General features: G+C 41.1%; 1 protein-coding gene across 1 annotated transcript in view; it reads left to right on the top strand.

Moving 5' to 3' along the window:
* LOC121298802 (glutamate receptor ionotropic, delta-2) overlaps positions 1-22,512 on the top strand; it is a 611,129-nt gene that overhangs the window by 312,853 nt on the left and 275,764 nt on the right. The window contains exons 3-4 of the mRNA XM_041226028.1: positions 736-1,020; positions 6,233-6,438. Of these exons, the coding sequence (XP_041081962.1) occupies positions 736-1,020; positions 6,233-6,438 (491 nt within the window). The remainder of the gene's footprint in view (positions 1-735; positions 1,021-6,232; positions 6,439-22,512) is intronic.

Here is a 22,512-nt window from a genome sequence, read left to right on the forward strand (position 1 = left end):
TGCTTTAATACTAGGTAATTATCCGAATTCAAATTCATAAAATGATTCAAAACATTCATAAAATAGTAAGTAAATAAATAAAAAAAAAATACATTTTGAAGTTATGTACTACTTCTAAAGTAATTTCAGGATTCATGTATATCTCAATTAGTTACACCTGAGGCCTCTTGTATATGTTCTATTAATCGTAAATGTGAAATTCAGGGAATGCGATGGTGTCTTAACTGGTTTCCTGAAATGCATTTTGGAATACAAACATGACATCAGAGCAGTTGATTTCGATAATCAGGGTTAAATAGCTGGTGAAGGTGAAAGAAATACATAGTTTTCAGAAGCTGAGTCAGCTGTAGCAAATTAATACTGTAAACAAAATTATTTTAACAAAAAAATATGACAAAAAAAAAAAAACTAAAATCCGTCAGTAGTGTTCATTTATTCTAATAGAGAACACTTAAACTGTTGTTTACTAATCTGCTTGATCAGATAGGTGTGTGTTTTTTCTCTGGTCACACAGGATTCTTGGGAAATGTAGTCTTGCTCTCCCTATTTAAAACGAACAAGACTGCTTTTTCCTTTTTCCAGTTATTTCAATACCCACCTTACCTCAAAGGGTATAAGCTACACAATATATACATGCCCTCTATCACTTTCCCCCATACTTTATCACAGTGTGCATAACTTGGTTGTAGGTTGATGGCCATCTATTATTTCATGTTCTCCTCTTTCTCTTTTCAGCTTGTGATCTCATGAATCAAGGTATCTTAGCACTGGTCAGCTCCATCGGCTGCATGTCAGCAGGATCTATACAGTCCTTGGCAGATGCCATGCACATCCCCCACCTCTTCATCCAGCGTGCCCCAGCCGGGACGCCCCGCTCCAGCTGCAGCATCATCCACCGTCTAACGAACGAAGACTACACCCTTTTCGTGCGTCCGCCAGTGTACCTTAATGAGGTCATTCTCAGAGTCGTTGCAGAATATGCCTGGCAAAAATTCATCATCTTTTATGACACGGAATACGGTACTAGTTATTATTAATTTTTATTTTTATATTTCCTATTAATAGTAATACTTAATTTTATCACAAAATGTGACATTCTGCATCTTACACATGCTTTTATGATATACTTTAAAGCTTGTACTTTTACTGTTTTCCTCTACCCACCAAAGGGGGTGCAGGGATTTTTTGCCCACAGATCTGCCTTGACAAAAATGTTGTGCCTGCAACTGGAGAAGCTGTGAATAATTATGCATAATAATAAGTGCATCTATTTGTAATTATTTTTGAACACCTGTCAGCAATTATTATAAACTCCTTTAAAATAAAGTTGCCCCTACTATGCTTTTCGAACCATGTGTCATCTCATATGCAAGTACACTGCGTCTGGGATGTAGTCTGTTGTGATTAATTTCCTGTTTAGATATATTTTAATTGTATTCATTTCTGCAGCCTTGTGATATTAGCATGTAACTTTTTTCAATTTCACAGACTTGTGAGTATAGGCAAGATATTAATAACGTAAGCAGATTTGCATAAAGGTTGGATCATTTTGTGAAATCTTTGAATATCTGGGCCAGACTTGTTATAGTTCCGCTAGCAATAGTTTGCCTTATGATTCAGCAACCCCTACTAGCTAGGAGCTCATAGTCAAGCAGGAAACCTCCCAGGTTGGGCCATTGCCTCCAGGGTTCAGTAGCTTGATGAATCCCAAATACTGTTTTATAGAGAAATCCCATTGCTTGGTTCATTGTGTGAGAAGAAAAGATCAACTTGGCCCTGGGAAGAGATTGCCCATTGCTCTTCCCGCTAATTAGTAAGTGAGTTGCTTGGTGAGACAACATTCAATTTGACATTTGAAATTGGGTAGAAAATGAAAAATAACAAGCTTATTCAAAGTCTTGTGTATTCAAATGGGCTTGTATGACCCATGCATTGTTTGAAAATGCTTACTTTGTTAGAATGCCTAGACAACCAATTTGAACTGAATTTCCCAATGCCATTTTATAAATGCTTACAAAACAAACAGTTTCGAGTTAACCTGAAAACAAATCCACAAAATAACATCTGAGTCTGAGCTTTCCACATGCTCTGAAATACATATTGAAATGTTTTACTTTGAAGCTCTCAGTCTTGTCTCAAATTACACCTGCCAGAGGTCCTTCTCTGTTAGATAGTTTTCAATTCCAGAAAAAAAAAAAAAAACACTATCAATGGAAATAACAAACATATTATTGCTATTATATATTGTTTCTTATAATTCTTAATTTTGCCTCTCAACTTTTCTGAGCAATAATTGTTCTTGTATGAAAAATTTGCACTTAAGGCTAATTATCTGCACTTTCTTTCCATACACTTCATCCACCTGTCTCATATCAATGCCTGCTGGGAGATGTTGGACTGTGAGTTCAGTCACAACTGTTTGGCTGCTCCCTGTTAAAAAAACATATCTTAAGCCATCTCAGATATTTTTAATTCTAGTTCCTATTTTTATAACCAAGTCTACTGTAACTAAATTCTAACATGACACAGCTTCTCCATGCCAAATTATTAGAAACATATCTCAAATGAGGTAGCAACCTCTAAATATGAATATTATAATGAAATGCGTTATATAATATACACTGGTTTATATTTTAATTCTTAACATTGGTGGATTTATTTAGCTTGTGTTTGCATATCATGTTTCTTGCTTTCAAGGGTTACCATGGCAACTTCACAGAGCTAATAAATATATAAATAGCTGATTACATTAACCTTTGCACTTGATCAGATTAGATTGGCATGGTATTAAAAAAAGAAAAGCACTGGATAACTAAATTAGCAGGACTCAAGAATCCTGGTCTTTGTACTGATGATGGCAACTGTCACAGCAGCAGTGCTTTTGTTGCAGGAGTCAGACTGACCTGCCTTGCTTCTTGTTGTACTTGAACCTTTTCATTGAATGAGCTGATTGATTGTTCTGTAGCTTTTGATCTCCCTGCCAACATCAGACATTGACCTACAAGGGCACCATGACTTTAAATAAGTCATATAGAGGGTGTCACTTAAGCGGGTGGCTTTTAGCCTCTGACACACTGACACTCGCTTACAGGTACTTTTTTCTTATAAACAAGAGCACTATATGTATAAATAAGCTTTTAGGAAATCCTGGCTCACTAGTTTTAGGTAAGTCTAGGATGCAGCAGTAAAACTGCCGAGAAGACTGAAACAGTTACCTCCCTTTTTAAAGGTGTTATTCCTTGAAACTCCCTATGGTATGTGTGTGCTTAGACGTGGGAGAGCATGATGACCTTCTGTGGTGTAAGCATGAATGCCACTCTGATTAATAAAGTTGTTTTTTCACTGTAATTTGTAATGCTCTTGCAGAACAATACCAAATATTTTAAGATATAAGTATATTTTGATCTAAATTTTGACTGGGAAGAGATGGTTCACAGTCAACTCATCTCAAAACTAGGTTGTCACAGGCACTGACAGACCTGTCAACTCGGACATATAATAATCACAATCAGGGTCATCATTTCACTAACCTTTACTTTAAAAAGACAGCAAAGCAAATTGAAAGTGACTCTTTTGGGATAGGTCTCTACCAACTTTGCACACTATTTGGCATCATTTGACCATTCTTCTTTACCAAAGTGTTCAAGCTCGGTCAAGTTCCTTAGGGAGCGTTGACGGACAGCAATCTTCAAGTCATGCCACAAATTTTTGATTGGATTTAGGTCAGGACTCTGTAGCCAGTCCAGTGTAGCTTTGGCTGTGTGTTATGGGTTGTTGTCATGCTGAAAGGTGAACTTCCATCCCAGTTTCAGCTTTCTTGCAGAGGGCAGCAGGTTTTCTTCAAGTACTTCTCTGTACTTTGCTCCATTCATTTTCCCTTATATCCTGACAAGTGCCCCAGTCCCTGCTGATGAGAAACATCCCCATAACATGATGCTGCCACCACCATGCTTCACAGTAGGGATGGTGTTCTTTGGGTGATGCACTGTGTTGGGTTTGCGCCAAACATAACGCTTTGCATTTAGGCCAAAAAATTCAATTTTAGTTTCGTCAGACCACAAAACTTTTTGCCACATGGCTACAGAATCTCCTGGGTGTTTTTTTGCATACTTCAAACAGGATTCATGGTGGGCTTTCTTGAGTAATGGCTTCCTTCTTGCCACCCTACCATTCAGGCCAGATTTGTGGAGTGCTTGGGATATTGTTGTCACATGCACACTTTGACCAGTCCATAAAAGCCTGTAGCTCTTGTAAAGTTGCCATTGGTCTCTTGGTAGCCTCTCTGATCAGTCTACTTCTTGTTCGGCCATCCAGTGGAGGGACGGTCTGATCTAGGCAGGGTCTTGGTGGTGACATATACTTTCCACTTCTTAATAATCGTCTTGACTATGCTCCAAGGGATATTCAAGGCCTTTGATATTTTTTTATACCCATACCCTGATCTGTGCCTTTCAACAACTTTCTCCCGGAGTTCTTTTGAAAGCACCTTGGTGCTCATGGTTGAGTCTTGGCTTTGAAATGCACTACTCAGCAGAGGGAACCTACAGAGGAAAACTGCGGACATCTGCATCACCATGCTGTAAAGCGTTTCAATCACAGTGCTGTATTCTTTCCTGAGTTTCCCTTTTTAAAAGTGAATAAACACAGCACACTGCCATTGACACAGAAGAGCAACTAAAGTGATAGCCAAACAGTCCACAACAATAAAAGCTACACATAAACCAATTTGAAATACAGACTTAAAGTAAAAACTGGCTCACAAACATTTTATGCAGGTTCCATTTATAATCATTTTACTCTCCCAATCACTACAACTAATCATTACCCCACCCCCCTGCTCACTGGGGGGAAACAGCAAAAAATAAGTTAAAAAACAATAAATAAATGTAACTAGAAATGACAGATCTCCCATTTTTGCATTTTGAAAAGGTGGTCACCCTAACTGTGGGAGAGATACCTGTGTTTATAGATTGGGACTGCAAACCCATTGTTATTTACCCCATGCATTACACATTGCTGTGTATTGCCGGGGATCATTGTTTTGGTTACCAGACCTGGATTATAAAAATAAAGAAATCACTTCTCCATACCAGATTACAGTCTTTGTCTATTTCTTCCTGCACTGCATCACCCCTGCCCCTGTGCACAATAAACCACTTTGCCACAAAGGCATAACTCAAATCCAAAATGGCCACCAGGCAGAAAAAAAGCTGAATTTGGTATGCAAAACATTTTTACATGATTAAAACACATTTTGGGGGCATTTTGATTTCAGATATGTTTATAGATAAAAACTAAATGTAATAATCTATTCTGGATTTTATTTGTTGAAATGTTGTTTGACCACCCTAATAAAAGAAGGCGAAAATAAAGGCAAACATGCATTGAAAGCAGCATTCACACAAGCACGAGAGAAAGATCGATTGAAGTAGTAAGTGAATTGGTCCATGCCCTATGCTTTTCTAGTGGTGCTATGTATTTTGCAGCTAATTACAGTGCAGGAAAGAAACCACAGCACTGAACTGCTTTTACTTTCAGTACTCTTACTTTTCTCTATTTTTTGCTGTTCTATTCTATTATCAGCAGTTTGTATTTACGCAATAGAACATAACACATATACAGTTGTTTCACTTTTAATTTGCTTGCTGTTTGTTTAAGTAAAGTTTAGTGACATTTTGAATCTGATTGTTGTGGTCTGAGTTGACTCTTGTCTGATTTCACTTATGTCTGACAGTGCTTGGGCTGACCTGGTTTTGGGACAAGTTGATTGATACACAGAAGAGACAAGCTCAGTACTGCCTAGTATAAAGTAATAGATTACCATGCAGTACCTTCAGAGGAATCAGGGTGGCTGCAGTATTTTTTTTATTGATATCTTATTTATATAAACATTCATAGTAAGATGTCATGAAAACCCTTTTATATATACATATTTGTCATGAATTATAATAACATGCTCTATATCTCAGAAAGCAATTGAGGTAGTGACCTCATATTTGTGTGGTTATACTGTATAACCCTGCATGCCAACTGTGTTAGTGACCATGACACTGACCTCTTAAAATGTCTGCGTATTTCTTCAATTAAGCTATGCTAAATTCACACGGTTTCATTTAAAATATATTCTAATTTTTGCAGCACCGTGTATGGATTAATGTCTACATCTGTCATACATTCAATGGGGAAAATCCTATGACTCAGTGTTTAACTGTCCTTTTATTGTCTTTCCTAGACATCCGAGGTATCCAGGATTTCTTGGACAAGGTCTCCCAACAAGGAATGGATGTAGCTCTCCAGAAAGTAGAAAACAACATCAATAAGATGATAACAGCAATGTTTACCACCATGCGAATCGAAGAACTTAATCGTTACAGGGACACACTGCGCCGGGCCATCCTCTTCATGAGCCCATCCACTGCAAAGGCCTTTATCTCTGAGGTAAGATTCAAGCTTATAGTAGGTTACAGTACGTGCTTGGCAATACTTACTGTACATGACCCAGTAAACATGTTTACATTCAACATTACAACATTCACTTATAGGTCCTCCAAGCAGAAAGTAAATCTTTCTAATTTCTTATATGTGGCCAAAGTCCCTCTAATAAGTGTCTTTACCAACATGCTGTACTTTACATTTTTGTTATTATTATTATTATTTATTTCTTAGCAGACGCCCTTACCCAGGGTGACTTACAGCTGTATACAAAAAATACATATCAAGAATTACAATACCATTAAGAGCAAGATACAAAATATAGTGACTTCAGTTCTAATAAGAGCAAATATAAAACACAGTACAATTTGATATCGGGCAGTTCAAGAGCAGATAACAGTGTTGATAGTTACATCAGTTTTAGATACGAGTACAAGTGAAATACAAAATAATACAGATTGGGTTAAGTGCAGGATTAAATACAGTGAAATAGGCAGCAGATAAATGATGGTATAAGTGCATTAAAGGCAGAGTACTATATTGTCCAGAAGGGAAGAGTTGAGTTTTACTGGTGTTGTCTGAAGAGGTGTGTCTTGAGAAGGCACCGGAAGGTGATCAGGGACTTGGCAGTCCTGACATCCGTAGGAAGGTCGTTCCACCACTGTGGGGCGAGGGTGGAGAAGGAGCGGGCTCTGGAGGCAGGAGAGCGTAGAGGAGGTAAAGCCAGTCTTATAGTGCAGGCGGAGCAGAGAGGTCAGGTGGGGGTGTTGGGAGAGATGAGGGACTGGAGGTAGCTGGGTGCAGTCTGGTCAAGGCATTTGCAGGTGAGCACAAGAGTCTTGAAGTGGATGAGAGCGGTAATCGGGAGCCAGCTGAGTGAGCGGAGCAGTGGAGTAGCGTGGGAGGCAGAGAGAACACCAGGCGAGCAGCGGAGTTCTGGGTGAGCTACAGCAGACGCAGGGAGGTCGGCCAGGAGGGAGTTGCAGTAGTCTAGGCAGGAGAGTACCAGGGACTGGACGAGGAGTTGCATGGGGTAGTTGGTGGGGAAGGGTCGAATTCTTTGTATGTTGCTCAGGAAGAAACGGCAGGTGTGTGCTAGAGAGGAGAGGCAGGAGTCTAGAGTTACTCTGAGGTTCTTGGCTGAGGAGGAGGGAGAGAGTGTGATGGATTCCAGAGGAATGGAGATAGAGAGATCAGAGGAGGGGGAAGATGAGGAGGGAAAGAAATGGAGGTCAGATTTAGAGAGACTGAGTTTGAGGTGATGCGAGTGCCTCCAGGAGGAGTTAGCAGACAGACAGGTAGAAATATGGGAGGGGATGGTGGGGTCAGAGGGGGGGGGGGGGGAGAGGAAGGTTTGAGCATTGTCAGCATAAAAATGGTATGAGAAAACATAAGCTGCGATGAGGGGGCCCATGGAGCAGGTGTGGAGAGAGAACAAGAGAGGATCCAAGACTAATCCTTGGGGGACTCCTGTTGAGAAAGGGTGGGGTGTGGAGGTTGAGCCGCGCTAGGTTATATGTTAGGTGCGGTCGGAGAGGTAGGAGAAGAACCAGGCCAGAGCAGTGCCAGAGATTCCCAATCACATTATCAATTATAAAACCAGGTCACAGAAAGTCAAACAAAGCCCATGTTCCCCTGTATGTATTAACCAACTGAAGACAAATCTGCTGCGTTGTATATCTACAAATGAGCTGTGCATGCTGTTAGTAATGGAGATAGTAGTACTTACCCTGGCAGCAACTGCAGCAGCAAACCAATTTGTTCTGTATTATGGGACTGTGTTAGCCAGACTGGGAAATTTGGTAGCTTTAAGTTCAATAAAAATTGTTAGGATTGTGTTAGGATTGTCTTTCCCTTTTATTCTAGTGTTGAGGAAAATAGTGGCTCAAAGTGAGGGTAAGAATGCTGCCAAGGCATTCAAATGTTAAACTGTTCAGGTAACACAACAGCTACATAACTGAAACATTTAACTGGTTAGACTCAGGATGTTGTAAAAATCTATTCTGAAGCAAAAGACAACAACACATTTCTGATAGGAATAAAACAATTTAAATGTTATGAATCAACTTAAGGTACAGGTACAAATTAAGGTGAAATTTTGCCATTGCCTTTAGCCTTGCTTCAAAACACATTCTCCTTTGTTTATAATAGAGTTAGGGGCTATTTTTCTTCAGACCTTACAGATTTTTTTTCAAATCTAAAATAGAAATGTTGAGAGACTGTATAATGTATTATAATTAATTTAGTTTCCTATAATTAACTAAATGTATGCACAGCCATCGAGAAAGCATTCTGAGTGAAACATGAATAACATTTGTACATAGGGTGACCACCTTTTCAAAATGCAAAAACAGGACACTATTTACATTTTTTTTACGGGGGGGGTGGGGGGTGAGCAATGATTAGTTGTAGTGATTGTGAGATTAAAATGTTAGTAGTAAAGGTATGACACCTAGTGTCAAAATGTTTTTTATGACCCCCTTTTTAAATTGATTTATGACCCATGAGTTGATTTATGACCTCTAAACCCCTCTTATATCCGGTGACATGTTTTATCCCTCCCATATCCTTTGAAAGCTCCTAGGACAGGTCTAGGCTTGTTTTCATTGTTCCGCAATGGGTTGCTTTCAAACTTGATAAAAGGAGTAACACACTCTCTAACCTATTAAAAATGAATAAAAACAGTTACAAAGACATGTCTTCTGAAAGCTTTAGATATTTTTCAGACAACGCCGTTCTTGAGGTTGATGATGTATTGATGGAGCGACCCGTTAATGAGGAGGATGCTGCATGGGCGGATGTCATGAAAGATGTTATAAAAGCTTTTGAAAATATGACTCATATTGTTGGATATTGTCTTGACTCATTGTTGGAGCGTGAGGATGTCCCCGACGGATCTTTCGAACTAATCTTAAAGATTACAAAGGGACTCCTAGCCTCTCTCTCTACTAGAAGTGATCATAAACCAGGATCTGAGGAAAAATTGTGAAGAAAAGCACTCCCTTTACTTAGATGTGGTTTTGAAATAGCTAAACCGCATTTTAAATCAGCCACTAAAAGTATTGCAAGAGATGTGATTTCAAATGTTCTGACACCCCACAATCCTCATAACCATGACTCCAGCCAGTCAGGATCTGGTTTAATGTTTATGTCAAGAGGATGTAGGAGAAAGCCGTAATCCCCCAGGAACTCGCTCGCAGCCTCTCAAAAAGGCTAGACGCTCAAGATCTAAGTCATTTAGCACCCGCTCGCGCAGAAGCTGTAATAAACCAAAGACGCTGAGAAAAAGAACTAAAAGAAAGAAAACTAGAAATATATTTAAATCATGGCTCTTGTTCACCATATGTCTCAGGAATGTGTCAAATCCAAACTGGACTTATTTACAGTACCCTATTGTGGCAGGCTGGCGAGTGGATAGAGGCCCAGAGACAGACTGCAGTTCAAAAAAATAACTATTTTATTATAAATAAACAAAAATAAAGTGCACAAGGGCAAAATAACAGATACTCAAACACAAATAAAGCAAAAACAAAACTCACAAAAATAAAGTTTCCAGGCTGGGCAATGCCTTCACTGGATTTAGAAAATTCAAAAACCACAAAACAAACACCAACCTGCTTCCTCAGCTCCCTCTCCCAAATGAGAAGCAGAGGCCTCCTTTTATATCAGGTGGCTGGGTGCTGATTGATCGTTAATCAACCTAATCAACTAATCAACCCCAGCCACCTGAACATAATAAACCCAGGCAGGTAGGGGAAGTTAACCCCATCCCTGCCAATTTAAAGGGCAGAGCTTTGCTCTGCCACACACCTCCCCCCATGTACAACGTACACCGGCCGCAATCGGCCAACTCCCCCCTTCCCCCCCCCCTCCCCACCCCCCTCCCCCCAAGAGTCCAATTATGTCCCTTGGGTGGGCTGTTATGGTGGGTGGTGGTGGGCGGGGTTGATGTCGGAGCCCCCAAGCCTTCTTTGGTTGAGGGGGCCCCGAATCTCCAAGGTAGCACGGCGACGGCGGCCCGGCTCCCTCTGGTGGGGGAGGCGGCGACGGCGGCCCGGCTCCCTCTGGTGGCGGAGGCGGCGACGGCGGCCCGGCTCCCTCTGGTGGCGGAGGCGGCGACGGCGGCCCGGCTCCCTCTGGTGGCGGAGGCGGCGACGGCGGCCCGGCTCCCTCTGGTGGCGGAGGCGGCGACGGCGGCCCGGCTCCCTCTGGTGGCGGAGGCGGCGACGGCGGCCCGGCTCCCTCTGGTGGCGGAGGCGGCGACGGCGGCCCGGCTCCCTCTGGTGGCGGAGGCGGCCCCTCCCTCTCGGGCTCTGAGAGCGGCGGCGGTGGCTCCTCCCTCTCGGGCTCTGAGAGCGGCGACGGTGGCTCCTCCCTCTCGGGCTCTGAGAGCGGCGGCGGTGGCTCCTCCCTCTCGGGCTCTGAGAGCGGCGGCGGCTCCTCACCCCTCTCTGGCTCTGGGAGCGACGGCAGATCCTCCTCCCTCTCTGGCTCTGGGAGCGACGGCGGCTCCTCACCCCTCTCTGGCTCTGGGAGCGACGGCGGCTCCTCACCCCTCTCTGGCTCTGGGAGTGACGGAGGCTCCTCCTCCCTCTCTGGCTCTGGGAGCGACGGCAGATCCTCCTCCCTCTCTGGCTCTGGGAGCGACGGCAGATCCTCCTCCCTCTCTGGCTCTGGGAGCGACGGCAGATCCTCACTCCTCTCTGGCTCTGGGAGCGACGGCAGCTCCTCCTCCCTCTCTGGCTCTGGGAGCGACGGCAGATCCTCCTCCCTCTCTGGCTCTGGGAGCGACGGCAGATCCTCCTCCCTCTCTGGCTCTGGGAGCGACGGCGGCTCCTCACCCCTCTCTGGCTCTGGGAGCGACGGCGGCTCCTCACTCCTCTCTGGCTCTGGGAGCGACGGCGGCTCCTCCTCCCTCTCTGGCTCTGGGAGCGACGGCGGCTCCTCCTCCCTCTCTGGCTCTGGGAGCGACGGCGGCTCCTCCTCCCTCTCTGGCTCTGGGAGCGACGGCGGCTCCTCCTCCCTCTCTGGCTCTGGGAGCGACGGCGGCTCCTCCTCCCTCTCTGGCTCTGGGAGCGACGGCAGCTCCTCCTCCCTCTCTGGCTCTGGGTGCGACGGAGGCTCCTCCTCCCTCTCTGGCTCTGGGAGCGACGGCAGCTCCTCCTCCCTCTCTGGCTCTGGGAGCGACGGCAGATCCTCCTCCCTCTCTGGCTCTGGGAGCGACGGCAGATCCTCCTCCCTCTCTGGCTCTGGGAGCGACGGCAGCTCCTCACCCCTCTCTGGCTCCCGGGAAGGCGGCTCACCCCTCTCTGGCTCTCGGGAAGGCGGCTCACCCCTCTCTGGCTCTCGGGAAGGCGGCTCACCTCTCTTTATTGGAGTGACCGGTGGATCTCCCATGTCTACCGCCAGGTAATTAACCACCATGAGGGCAACCTCTGGGAAGGAGGCCGGGTGGTGCTGTTCCTCCCACTGTTCCCACCTCTCCCCATCTCGACGCCACAGCGTGTTGATAACTATGGGGAGATCGTGGACGAGGTCTGCCTCAGGGTGCATCAACCAGTCCCAGATCTCCTGGGACGGTGGTGAAGGTGGTGGTGCTGGAGGTAGTGGGGTGGCCCCTGATGCCCGGGGTGAACACTGCACCTCTTCCTGGGCCTGGTTGTAGGGGCATCCTGCCCAGTTGTGGCCGTCCTCCTCACACCGGCCACACCAGTTTGCCGGTGGCACGTCTGGGCAGGACCGCCAACGATGGTCCTCCTTCCCGCACCAGGAACACCAGGGGAAGAGGCTGGCCGGGTCCTCCAGCGGTGGCTGCAGCAGCTTACATTTCTTCAGCTGCTGCTTGTCCTGCCTTTTCCACTGTCTGCTCTTCTTTCCCATTTTTTTTTTTTAAAAAAAAAATAAATACTGCTCTGAGCCTCTAGGTGGCGCTATCCCACTTCTGACACCAAATGTGGCAGGCTGGCGAGTGGATAGAGGCCCAGAGACAGACTGCAGTTCAAAAAAATAACTATTTTATTATAAATAAACAAAAATAAAGTGCACAAGGGCAAAATAACAGATACTCAAACATAAATAAAGCAAAAACAAAACTCACAAAAATAAAGTTTCCAGGCTGGGCAATGCCTTCACTGGATTTAGAAAATTCAAAAACCACAAAACAAACACCAACCTGCTTCCTCAGCTCCCTCTCCCAAATGAGAAGCAGAGGCCTCCTTTTATATCAGGTGGCTGGGTGCTGATTGATCGTTAATCAACCTAATCAACTAATCAACCCCAGCCACCTGAACATAATAAACCCAGGCAGGTAGGGGAAGTTAACCCCATCCCTGCCAATTTAAAGGGCAGAGCTTTGCTCTGCCACACCTATACACAAAGAAGTATAGACACAAGTATCGTCTCTCTCTGATACAGCGCCCCTCGAATTTTATATTGCTGGAAATGGTGAAGATTACCTTGTTTTGAATAATACTCTTTTAAGGCTTTCATGTAAAATTACTAAGGCCGATGGCTCGGATATAGACAATGCTAGTCAGGTAGGAGTTATTAATTACCCCATAGCTATGATGTTTTCACAACTTGATGTAACTTTAGGAGACTGACTGATTAGTCAAAGCAGTAATACATATCCCTACAGAAGTCTTATTGAGGTTCTGCTAAACTATGGCAAAGATACATTGGAGTCTCAATTTATGGCCGGATTGTTTTTCAAAGATGCTCCAGGAAATATGGATGTAACAGATCCCGCAGAGGCCAATACATTTTTAGAAAGAAGACATGCTTTTACTAGAAGCAGCCATATATTTGAGCTTTTAGGACCCCTACATGCAGATTTTTTTTTTTTTTTTCAAGAAAAACTCATGTTAAATGGTATCTATATCAAAATTAAAATGGTTAGGTCCAGTGATAAATTTTGTTTAATGTCTGATGGAGTAGATCAATATAACTTAAAATTTTATTATTATTATTATTATTATAGACATTTAGCAGACACCTTTATCTAGTAATCAACATATGTTCACCTGTCAGCAGTGCTGGAATGAGTGTAACCAATTTATTTTCAAAAAAAAAAAAATCTCCTCATTATTTTGCTTCTTGACATTTACTTACTTTCAAGCAAGTGAGTAACAAAAATACAGTCAGGTACTGATCATGCAGAGTTACAAAAAAATCTCAGTAGCAACATTCTCCTGCACAAACACACAGTTATGTGAGGGCAATGTGCCTGACAGTTGTGACATATGAACTGAGAGTATTTGTCATGCATACTCATCATGGATACATTTCGGGCACCCCAAAGCTCTCCAAAAAGGCCACCTTTGAAATGAAATATTGGACAAATAAGCAAAAAAAAGGATTGCAAAATCCAATTCATGTGGCAATATATAGCATGTGAGGTGCCAGAAGGTGACCTCCTTTTTAGAATTGTATGATACATTATTTAACACTTTTAATGTAATTTATTATTATTATTTTTATTATTTGTATTATTATTTAACAGGTTTGTAACAAATATTTAAACCATTTATTTTCATAGTGGTTTACTTTTCCAAGGCAGGCATTGAAAAGGCATTGTAGAATCACAGGGGTAACCCTCATTGTCTTCAATAAAATTAATATGTAGATTTAGATGAGAATATAGTGTTTTTGTTTTTATACATATCTTGAGACATTTTTGTTTCATTTAGACACAAAATAAAGAAGATTTTTTTTTCCTGTTATAGGGGCCTAGATGCTCTCCGAGAACTGGTGTGTGTGTGTGTGTGTGTGTGTGTGTGTGTGTGTGTGTGTGTGTGTGTGTGTGTGTGTGTGTTTGTGTTTGAGATAGGTGTGAAATGCTGTAGAAGTACATATCCTGCTATTTTATGTTTTTTAGTAACAGACCATAAACATCTCTCTCTCTCTCTCTCTCTCTCTCTCTCTCTCTCTCTCTCTCTCTCTCTCTCTCTCTTTTTTTTTTGTTTTTTTTTGTTTGGTTTTGTTTTGTTTAGTTTTTTTCACTGTAAATGTTTTAATGGAACCATGACCCGGTTAACACAAGCACTACCCCATACATCTTAAAAAACAAAGTAAACCACTCCATAATAAAATGTATATTAACAGATTGCACTCACACAGAATCACTCTATATAAAAATAGTCGTATTAAAATCAACAAAGCATGGCGTAACAAAATGGCGGACGTAATGATGTCTGAGGGGGTGCTGTGATCCTGTCAATCATAAAACACGTCACTGGATATGGGAGGGATAAAACATGTCACCGGATATGGGAGAGGCTTAGAGGTCATAAATCAACTTATGTGTCATAAATCAATTCAATCAACAGATGTTTAACGTGTGGCTGTCTATCACAGGGCCTGATTACAACCCTCACGTCAGTGATAATAGGAAATAACTTTTAGTTTAAAAATATTCCTTAACTGTGGTTTACAAGAAACTTTAGCTTCACAACTCAACAGTTGTAAACAAAACTGAAATAAAATAATAACTTTCTTTTAATTTCTGTGTTATTGTTTTTTTTTTTTTTTTTTTCAACAGCAATTATTTCCACTTGGGGAGAAAAGCTGGAGAAATATGCAAGTCTTGCTTGAATTTTAAATTTGGTCCCCTTCTGTCAGGTGACAGCTACCCAATTAACCAAATATCAGTAATCAGAGTTATACCCCAAACTACACAATACTCTCAGCTTATAAACCCCTCAGTTAAGAATACATCAACACTCGAACTATAACATTTCAAGTTACACATATACTCAATATCGGCACCTTCACTACACACACACACAAAAAATAAAATAATAACAGTGTAAATAGATTTTTAGTACAACTAACAGTTTCTTTCCTTAACTGTTTCACTCTTTTAATCCCTTTTGTTCTCCTTTTTTGGAAGGAAATCCACACACAAAAAAAACCTCTTTAGCAGTCCAATCCAATATCGCAATCTGTCTTTAAAAAAATAAAGTTCACTGGCAAGGTCTGCTTTAGGCCCCATTCACGCTGATATTCCATTTCTCGGTACAGTCCGTTTAAGTTTGGAAAGTTTGCTTTTAAGTGTGAAAGCTTCAAATGTTCCTGGGAACGATTAAAACAAACCATCCCGAGACCGCATGAAAGAGGTGGTCTGAATGCATCTGTTCTGGGGACAGTTCGCTTATTTTTGCTTTAGTGTGAAAGAAAAACATTCTCAGTTCAGTGGCGAACATCAAGTGTACCAAAGTGTGAATTAAGTTCAGTAACTGATGTAACTCAGCTGGAACCAAAACCAGAAGAATCTTGTATACAGTAATATTATTGCCATCACTGTAGCACACCTTGAAATTGAAGATGTCACTTCATGGAGACGAAGAAAAGCATCCCGTTGCCTCTTGTGCAGCTGTAGAAATGTTGTACTTATGCTTTAGCTAACTGTGATATGGAATGGTAAACTTTAAAAGTAATTTTTTTAAAAAGAGTTAAAAAAAAAAAAAAAAAAAAAACACAAAAAAAAAAAAAAAAAAAAAAAAAAAAAACACACCACATTTAAAACAATCGAGAATTAAGAATATTTAACTATGTTATATATGTTATATTAGGCGGGCCTATATAATAAACAAATGATAGCTTGCGATTTGTTTTCGTAGTGCCAGTAGCTGAGAGACTACAAACTCCAGGTGAGAATTTGTGCAAACAGCAGATCCCACAAGAAGATAGTCTGAACATGAAGTAGGCTATAATAATAATACGAGGTTTTATTTCATTCACACTTCTCTCATGCAGTGGTTTCATTTGAATGGTAGTTTTACTTTAACTTGTAAATTCTGTGATGTGAATACATTTTAATTAAGATGCGTATTTGTCCTAGTGCTATAAAGAAAATAAATGCGTTGTGTTCGGTTTTGCCGAGATCGTAATATTGCTACTTCATCATGTTGATCAGCTGCATAAGGACCTTTCTACCACAGAATAGAGTATGTTAAAAAAAAATGCACGAGGTAAGTGCCTTATGAACAGTAAGCGCAAAACGTTTTATTATATTAAATTAAGGCTGCCAAATGTTAAATTCGTATGTTTTTGCGTATCATGTATCAAACTGTACCAAGTTTTGTTTTATTTGCTATTTATTAGCTATTAGCTGTTTTTTTTGTGTTCTCAGGACAATTGCAGATGTGTAGTGTGAAAGTGAAGTGTTCTCGGTACACTTGAAAGATGGAAGTAAACTCAGTACATTTTCAAGTGTACTCAGCACACAAACAGTGTGAAAGAGAAACGATCCGACGAGGTTTCCATTGAAAAGCACCGAGCACACTTGGTAAGTGTACCGTACTCTGTACACTTACAAGTGTTCCCAGTGTGAAAAGGGGGTTAGAAGAGAACGTTCAGTAGCACAGTTCATTCTAAAAAAAAACAAGAAAATCAATAGCAGTTCTGTTGTAAAGGGAAAAAAATAAATTAAAAAAATAGTTTACAGAAAATGTATGCTCTTCAAGAAAGTACGTCAGAATGCATAATCTTACAGTCCTGTTTCAAAAACAATTCAAGGCCGTATAGTATACACTCGGCCCCTTCGTTTCAAAAAAATATATATTTCACTTAAGAGTTCACCTTTTAACAGGGCAAGCTTCCCTTTTCAGTTAAAAAACAAACAAAAAAAAAAAAAAACATTTACTACAAAAAAATATTATTTGCAATGTCTCATTTAAAGTCTGTCTAAAGTAACTACGACTGCTTCATTGCATATAAAAAAAATAAATAATAATCTAGCAGTCGGTATATTTGAATTTCAATACTGTAGCAAGATAATTATTTACAAATGCAGCAAAAATCATTTAACTGGCATATGCAAACCTCCGTGGAGATTTGGTACCTGTTCCCATATTACTGAAGCAATACTGTCCTGCTCTTTCAGTCAATATCTTCCTGCTGAAACAGATTTTGTTTGTCTTCCTTAAAAAGGACAGTGCTTAGTTTCAACTTATTACATATGCTGTGGTTTGACTGACAGTAAATTGTAAGATTGCACTGTGTCTATGAATTCGGGACAAATGCCGTCCCAGAGGCATTTAGCTCAGGACCGGGCCTTGATCTTTACATTTCGGGACTGTCCCGCCCAATTAGGGACAGGTGGTCACCCTATTTGTACAGTTCCTATTATTGGTACACAGAGTTTAAATAATTCAAAACGAATGCTTTGGGTGTGATAATTATCTAGCCATCCAGTTGTGTGAAGCAGCAATCTAAATGACATACATGCTGGGTATCTAATGTAATTCCCTCCTTATTAATTTACTTCTACATAGTAGCAAGAATGTATTCAGCTAAGGTAAGCCTTTTTATATCACATATTTGAATTAATAAGTGCTTTAGATAAACTTGGTGACATTGTATAGGTTACCAAGAAAATTGGTGACAACATTTTTTTTTTTTTTTTTTTTTTTTTGAGCAAATAATTTACATTGGTTACATCATTAGTAGAATTAGTTTTTCATATATCGAATAAAAAAAAAAGTTGAATATTCAGTATGCACTTTCCTAAACTTTATAAATGTTGGTAAACCTCACGCATCCCCAGGTCCCAGGTCGTTTTCACACATTTTCTTCTCAGAAGCCTATGAAAGACTCAGTGATCAAAGCTTATTACCTTTGCTTGGTTAAGGTTAACCTGTATGCTGTGCCACAGCTCACCTCTAACTCACAGGATATAATGGTGTCTTTCTGTCATATGTGTCAATTTAACAACAATTATGTTTTTCCAGCAAAACATCAGGGTATTAAACCTGCACCATCCTCTAGAAAAAGCAATTTTCTAAGGCTGTATCTGGATTTTTTTCATTTCCATTACTCCTGTAGTCTTCCAAAGATACCTCTACCATGATTTCCACAAATGCTTGGTTTTATAGTCTTTAAAAGAGCTGATGCGATTGAGCAAAAACCAATAAAAAATTTTACTCACATTGTAAGAATAGTCAACTTGAAGTCGCAAAGGGAATATTTTTATTAAACGATCAGATGACAGATTTAAATTGTAGGATAAAGTGAGGGAAAGGAAGTGTACAGGCAGTACAGGAAATACATGCTGTCTCATCTGATAATGTTTTCATCATCATGGCTATAGACGGACTAGGGGCCATTAGGCTTGATGAGAGCTTCCCCTGCCAGGTTGAGTGCACCTGAACCTTCACCTGAACACCTGCTACAATAGCCTCAGAAACAGAATTGAGTCATAGTTTTCTGAAGGGGTCAGATGTCCAGATTTGAAACAAATCTTCCAGGGGTGAGACGCTAGTAAAATAGTCTGTTGTGCCACCTCCAAAATTTGTGTAAACCATTTCAGATTTTCATTATGATAGTTGGGTTATTAACTGCAATTAACCATAGCTAGACAACAGGTAACTTTCCACCATATACCAGACATTTTAAAATAATATTATTCTTTGAGTGTCTTTTGAATTATGTCTTGTAGAGAGAGCCTGCCCCTATCAGTTTGCTATGTTATTTGAGTAAAATATGGCTTAGTAGGTGAAAACTCATCCAACGCTAAATATAAGCCATCACTTCGGGGTGTTGATAGCTAAAGTCTGGTGCCACTTTGCTCTAAAAGACCAAACAATGTCACCCAGTGAGAATCTGGCATCTGTTCAGTGTACAGATGTATGTCAAACAGTAAATTCAAAGGGTGTGATTAGGAACTAATCTGTGCTTATTATAAAAGTAAGGGTAAATATTGGTGAATGTGTAAATATTGCAGTAGGGCTCTGTGAGGCGTGTGAGTAAAAATGGATTTTCCAGACAGTGATTTACGTGTAAAAATTAATTTTATTTAATATTACACAGAAAAAAAAAGAAATAATAAAGAAGGCTGTGAGGGAGGGAGTGCTGGAGTAATCAAAAATAAAGGAACAGAAGCCTCTTAGTCCTCTTCGTGCTCTGCTTAAATCCAAAAATAAAACAAAAAGGAATAAAAACAGAAAAGAGCCAAGTTAGTAAGGCCTCCGTTCGTGACACAGTCCAAACTCTCACGTACCCCTCCAGCCTTTTTTTCCCCCTCCTCTATTCCTTAGGACCAACCCCGAACACAGTAGCACGTTCCCTTTAGTATGCAAACCCCGCCCCGGTAGTCAGTGGATCACCAATCCTAAACTGACAGGTATCCTTAATTTCACTTGACTCCAGTGGCTGGAATTTACATACTCTTACTTCCGCCCCTCACCAAGGTGCCGCCCCTCAAAAAGATGACTTTTGTCATGGTCACAAGACCTTGGTAAGGGAAGTCCCGAGTTGGTTTGATGCCTTCTACTGTTGGGAGGCTGAATTGCAGACCGAAACCCCTTTGACTCATCACAGACTCATTTTGTTGTGAATAGTAACTGCCTGACTGACTATAACAAGCTTGTGAATTTAACCTGCATCAGTACTAAAGTACTTTAAATAGCCTTGTATTGAACTGAAACAAGTATATTGTTTTCATAATACTGTATATCTACTGAAAATGAATTATGGATTTCTTGATAAAAACAAATAGTAAATGGGCAGAATTCTGGTGAAAATTGGCCATGTAGCATATGTAAAAAATAAGTTTTCAGTCCAAAACTGGGCCTTATTGGAGTTTAAAGCATACAGCTCCTGCCCAGAAGAAGAAGAAAAAAAAGGGAAAGTTGCACACTATTAAGGCTATGAGAAAAATCTCAGGAGTATAAACCTTTTTCCTGTATGCTGAAATAATCTGGACTACTCTTATTTAAAGAGGTCCTTGAACTGTGGCAGGGGGTAAAGTGATTCATTCTTTAGATGAAACATACAACTTTTGTAATGGATACTTCACTCAGATTGCAAATGACTAACAGATTGTACATACAATGACTGACATTCACAAGACAAGCTGACGTACCAAATGCTACTGCTCCCTCCTAAGGAAAGACATTAAATAATAATTAATTGGGGGCTCCCGAGTGGCTTATCCAGTAAAGGCACTGTATTGCCTGGAGATCTCCAGTTCGAGTACAGGCTATTCCACTGCTGACCCTGGACAGGAGTTCCCAATTTGCCGAGTGCCACCTATGTGGGGAGGGTTTACGTCGGCCAGGGTGTCCTCTGCTCGTCACACACAAGTGACCCCTGTAGACTGGCCTGGGCGCCTGCCTGTAAATTTCCCAGAGCTGTATGGTCCTCCGATGCTGTAGCTCTGAGGTGGCTGCATGGTGGGCCTGCAGAGTGAAAAGACGCAGACGGCTGACGGCACACGTTTCGGGGGACGCGTGTGTCTATCTTCGTCTCTACCAAGTCAAGTGGCAGCGATGAGCTGGGTTGAAATAAAAAAATAATTGGGCTTTTCAAACTGGGGAGAAAATTTGAAAAAATAATGCCAATTCCAAAACTGTAGTGAAAAAAATTAAGCTGACAAATGGTTTTTGATTTAAAAACACTTTATATACAAGAGTCAGTGTATTTTGTATCTTGCTCTTAATTGTACTGTAATTCTTTATGCATTTTTTTATACAACTATAAGAAATTAATAATAGGAATAATAATAATAAAGAAAGGTTTACCTCCAATACAGTCATATAAGCCCGAGTTTCAAATTCACTATGGACAAGGCCTCAGTACAGCTCAGTGAATATGTTTGTATCAGAAAGCATGGATATCCATGGAGTCAATTCGAAAGGGGTGAAAAGACTGACAAAACGTTACAGTGTTTGATATCGATACCTTTGTAGGCAGTTGTTGACTCCCCTTCAACCCGACTAGTTTCTGTCCAATAATCGAGGTAGTCATTATCTCCTCACACGGCGAGCCTACCACAGACTTCCTGTGTGGGAAAAGGGGTGGGTGCACTTCGATTTTATGGTCCACCACACGCTACATTCACCAGGGTTAATCCAGCTTGTCTTTTAAAATACCTCCCCCCGTCTCAGGGTCAGCCACGTGTAATGTGACATGGTGTATCAATTTTGTTTTTTAGTGCACCTTCCCTCTGTTTCAGGGTCAGCCATGATTATGAGAGAATTCTAAACTTGGACAGTGCTACATTAAAATGACTATAAAAGCACATTCACACAATTTTAATATGATTAAAAACAACTTAACTATAAAAGACACACATACACATAAAATCACAATTAATACCTCATGCAGAAAGCCATCACTACAAAATAAAAAATAAATCAATCAAACATGTAATGAAATCAAATGGCAGATACTGCGATGCAGGACACTGGACCTTATGTGAGCTTTCATTTATAAAAAGCCATAAGAAATATGGACATAATATTACACACCAAGGAAGGGGAGCTCAGGCTACACTATTTCAAATATGAAATGAAGCATACAAGAAATAAATTCATTAAATTTTATTTGAGTTTTACAGGGAAAAAACAAAAACAGCATATGCATTGCTGCAGCCAAGCCTTCATCAGTGCATCCTACAATTCATACAACAATTAGAATAGGTCTATTACGACAATTACTGTGTGTTCTATTTCCCAAGTGTTGAATAAGTAGCATGAATTTACGTGACAGTTTTCAAGATTGACTCTGTCCCCGGGGACAGCATCCTGGAGACAGTCCAACTAGCTGTTTGTCTGCTATGGGTCCCGCAATGTGCAATGTCTAGCACATTGGGTGGCAGATGCGATATGATTGGCTTATGAACAGATGGACTCCCCCTTACCAGGGGACATTACGGCCCATTCTACCAGGGGCCAGGCAACTTCGTGGGCTTTCCTTCGTGGCACCTCCTTCATGGCGAGTTATGCAATGCAGCTACATGGACAGGTAACGCCTTCATGTTGCAAACCGAGCGAGACCCTCTCTGGGCTCTAGGGTGTTTCAGGCGGCATGCCCTTAGGCATCATGTGGGCTCTGAGGCTATCGCCCTGGCACTGTACTGTCGGGAATCTGGAGCCACGACAGCTTTGGTACAGCTTCCCATTCGGTAGTGGTTGTCATTCAATTGAAAAGGAACATTAGGTTATTAGAATGACAACCATGAATCTTCGAGGTCGTGTCCCCAGCTGACCTCTGTTTTTGAAAGAAAATGGCGATGTACTACTGGGAGGACGCCCCTCTTCAGAGAAGAGGGGCGGGATTTTCCCCTCACAGCAGGGC

The sequence above is a fragment of the Polyodon spathula genome, chromosome 2, assembly GCF_017654505.1.
Source record: "Polyodon spathula isolate WHYD16114869_AA chromosome 2, ASM1765450v1, whole genome shotgun sequence".
Classification (NCBI taxonomy): Eukaryota; Metazoa; Chordata; class Actinopteri; order Acipenseriformes; family Polyodontidae; genus Polyodon; species Polyodon spathula.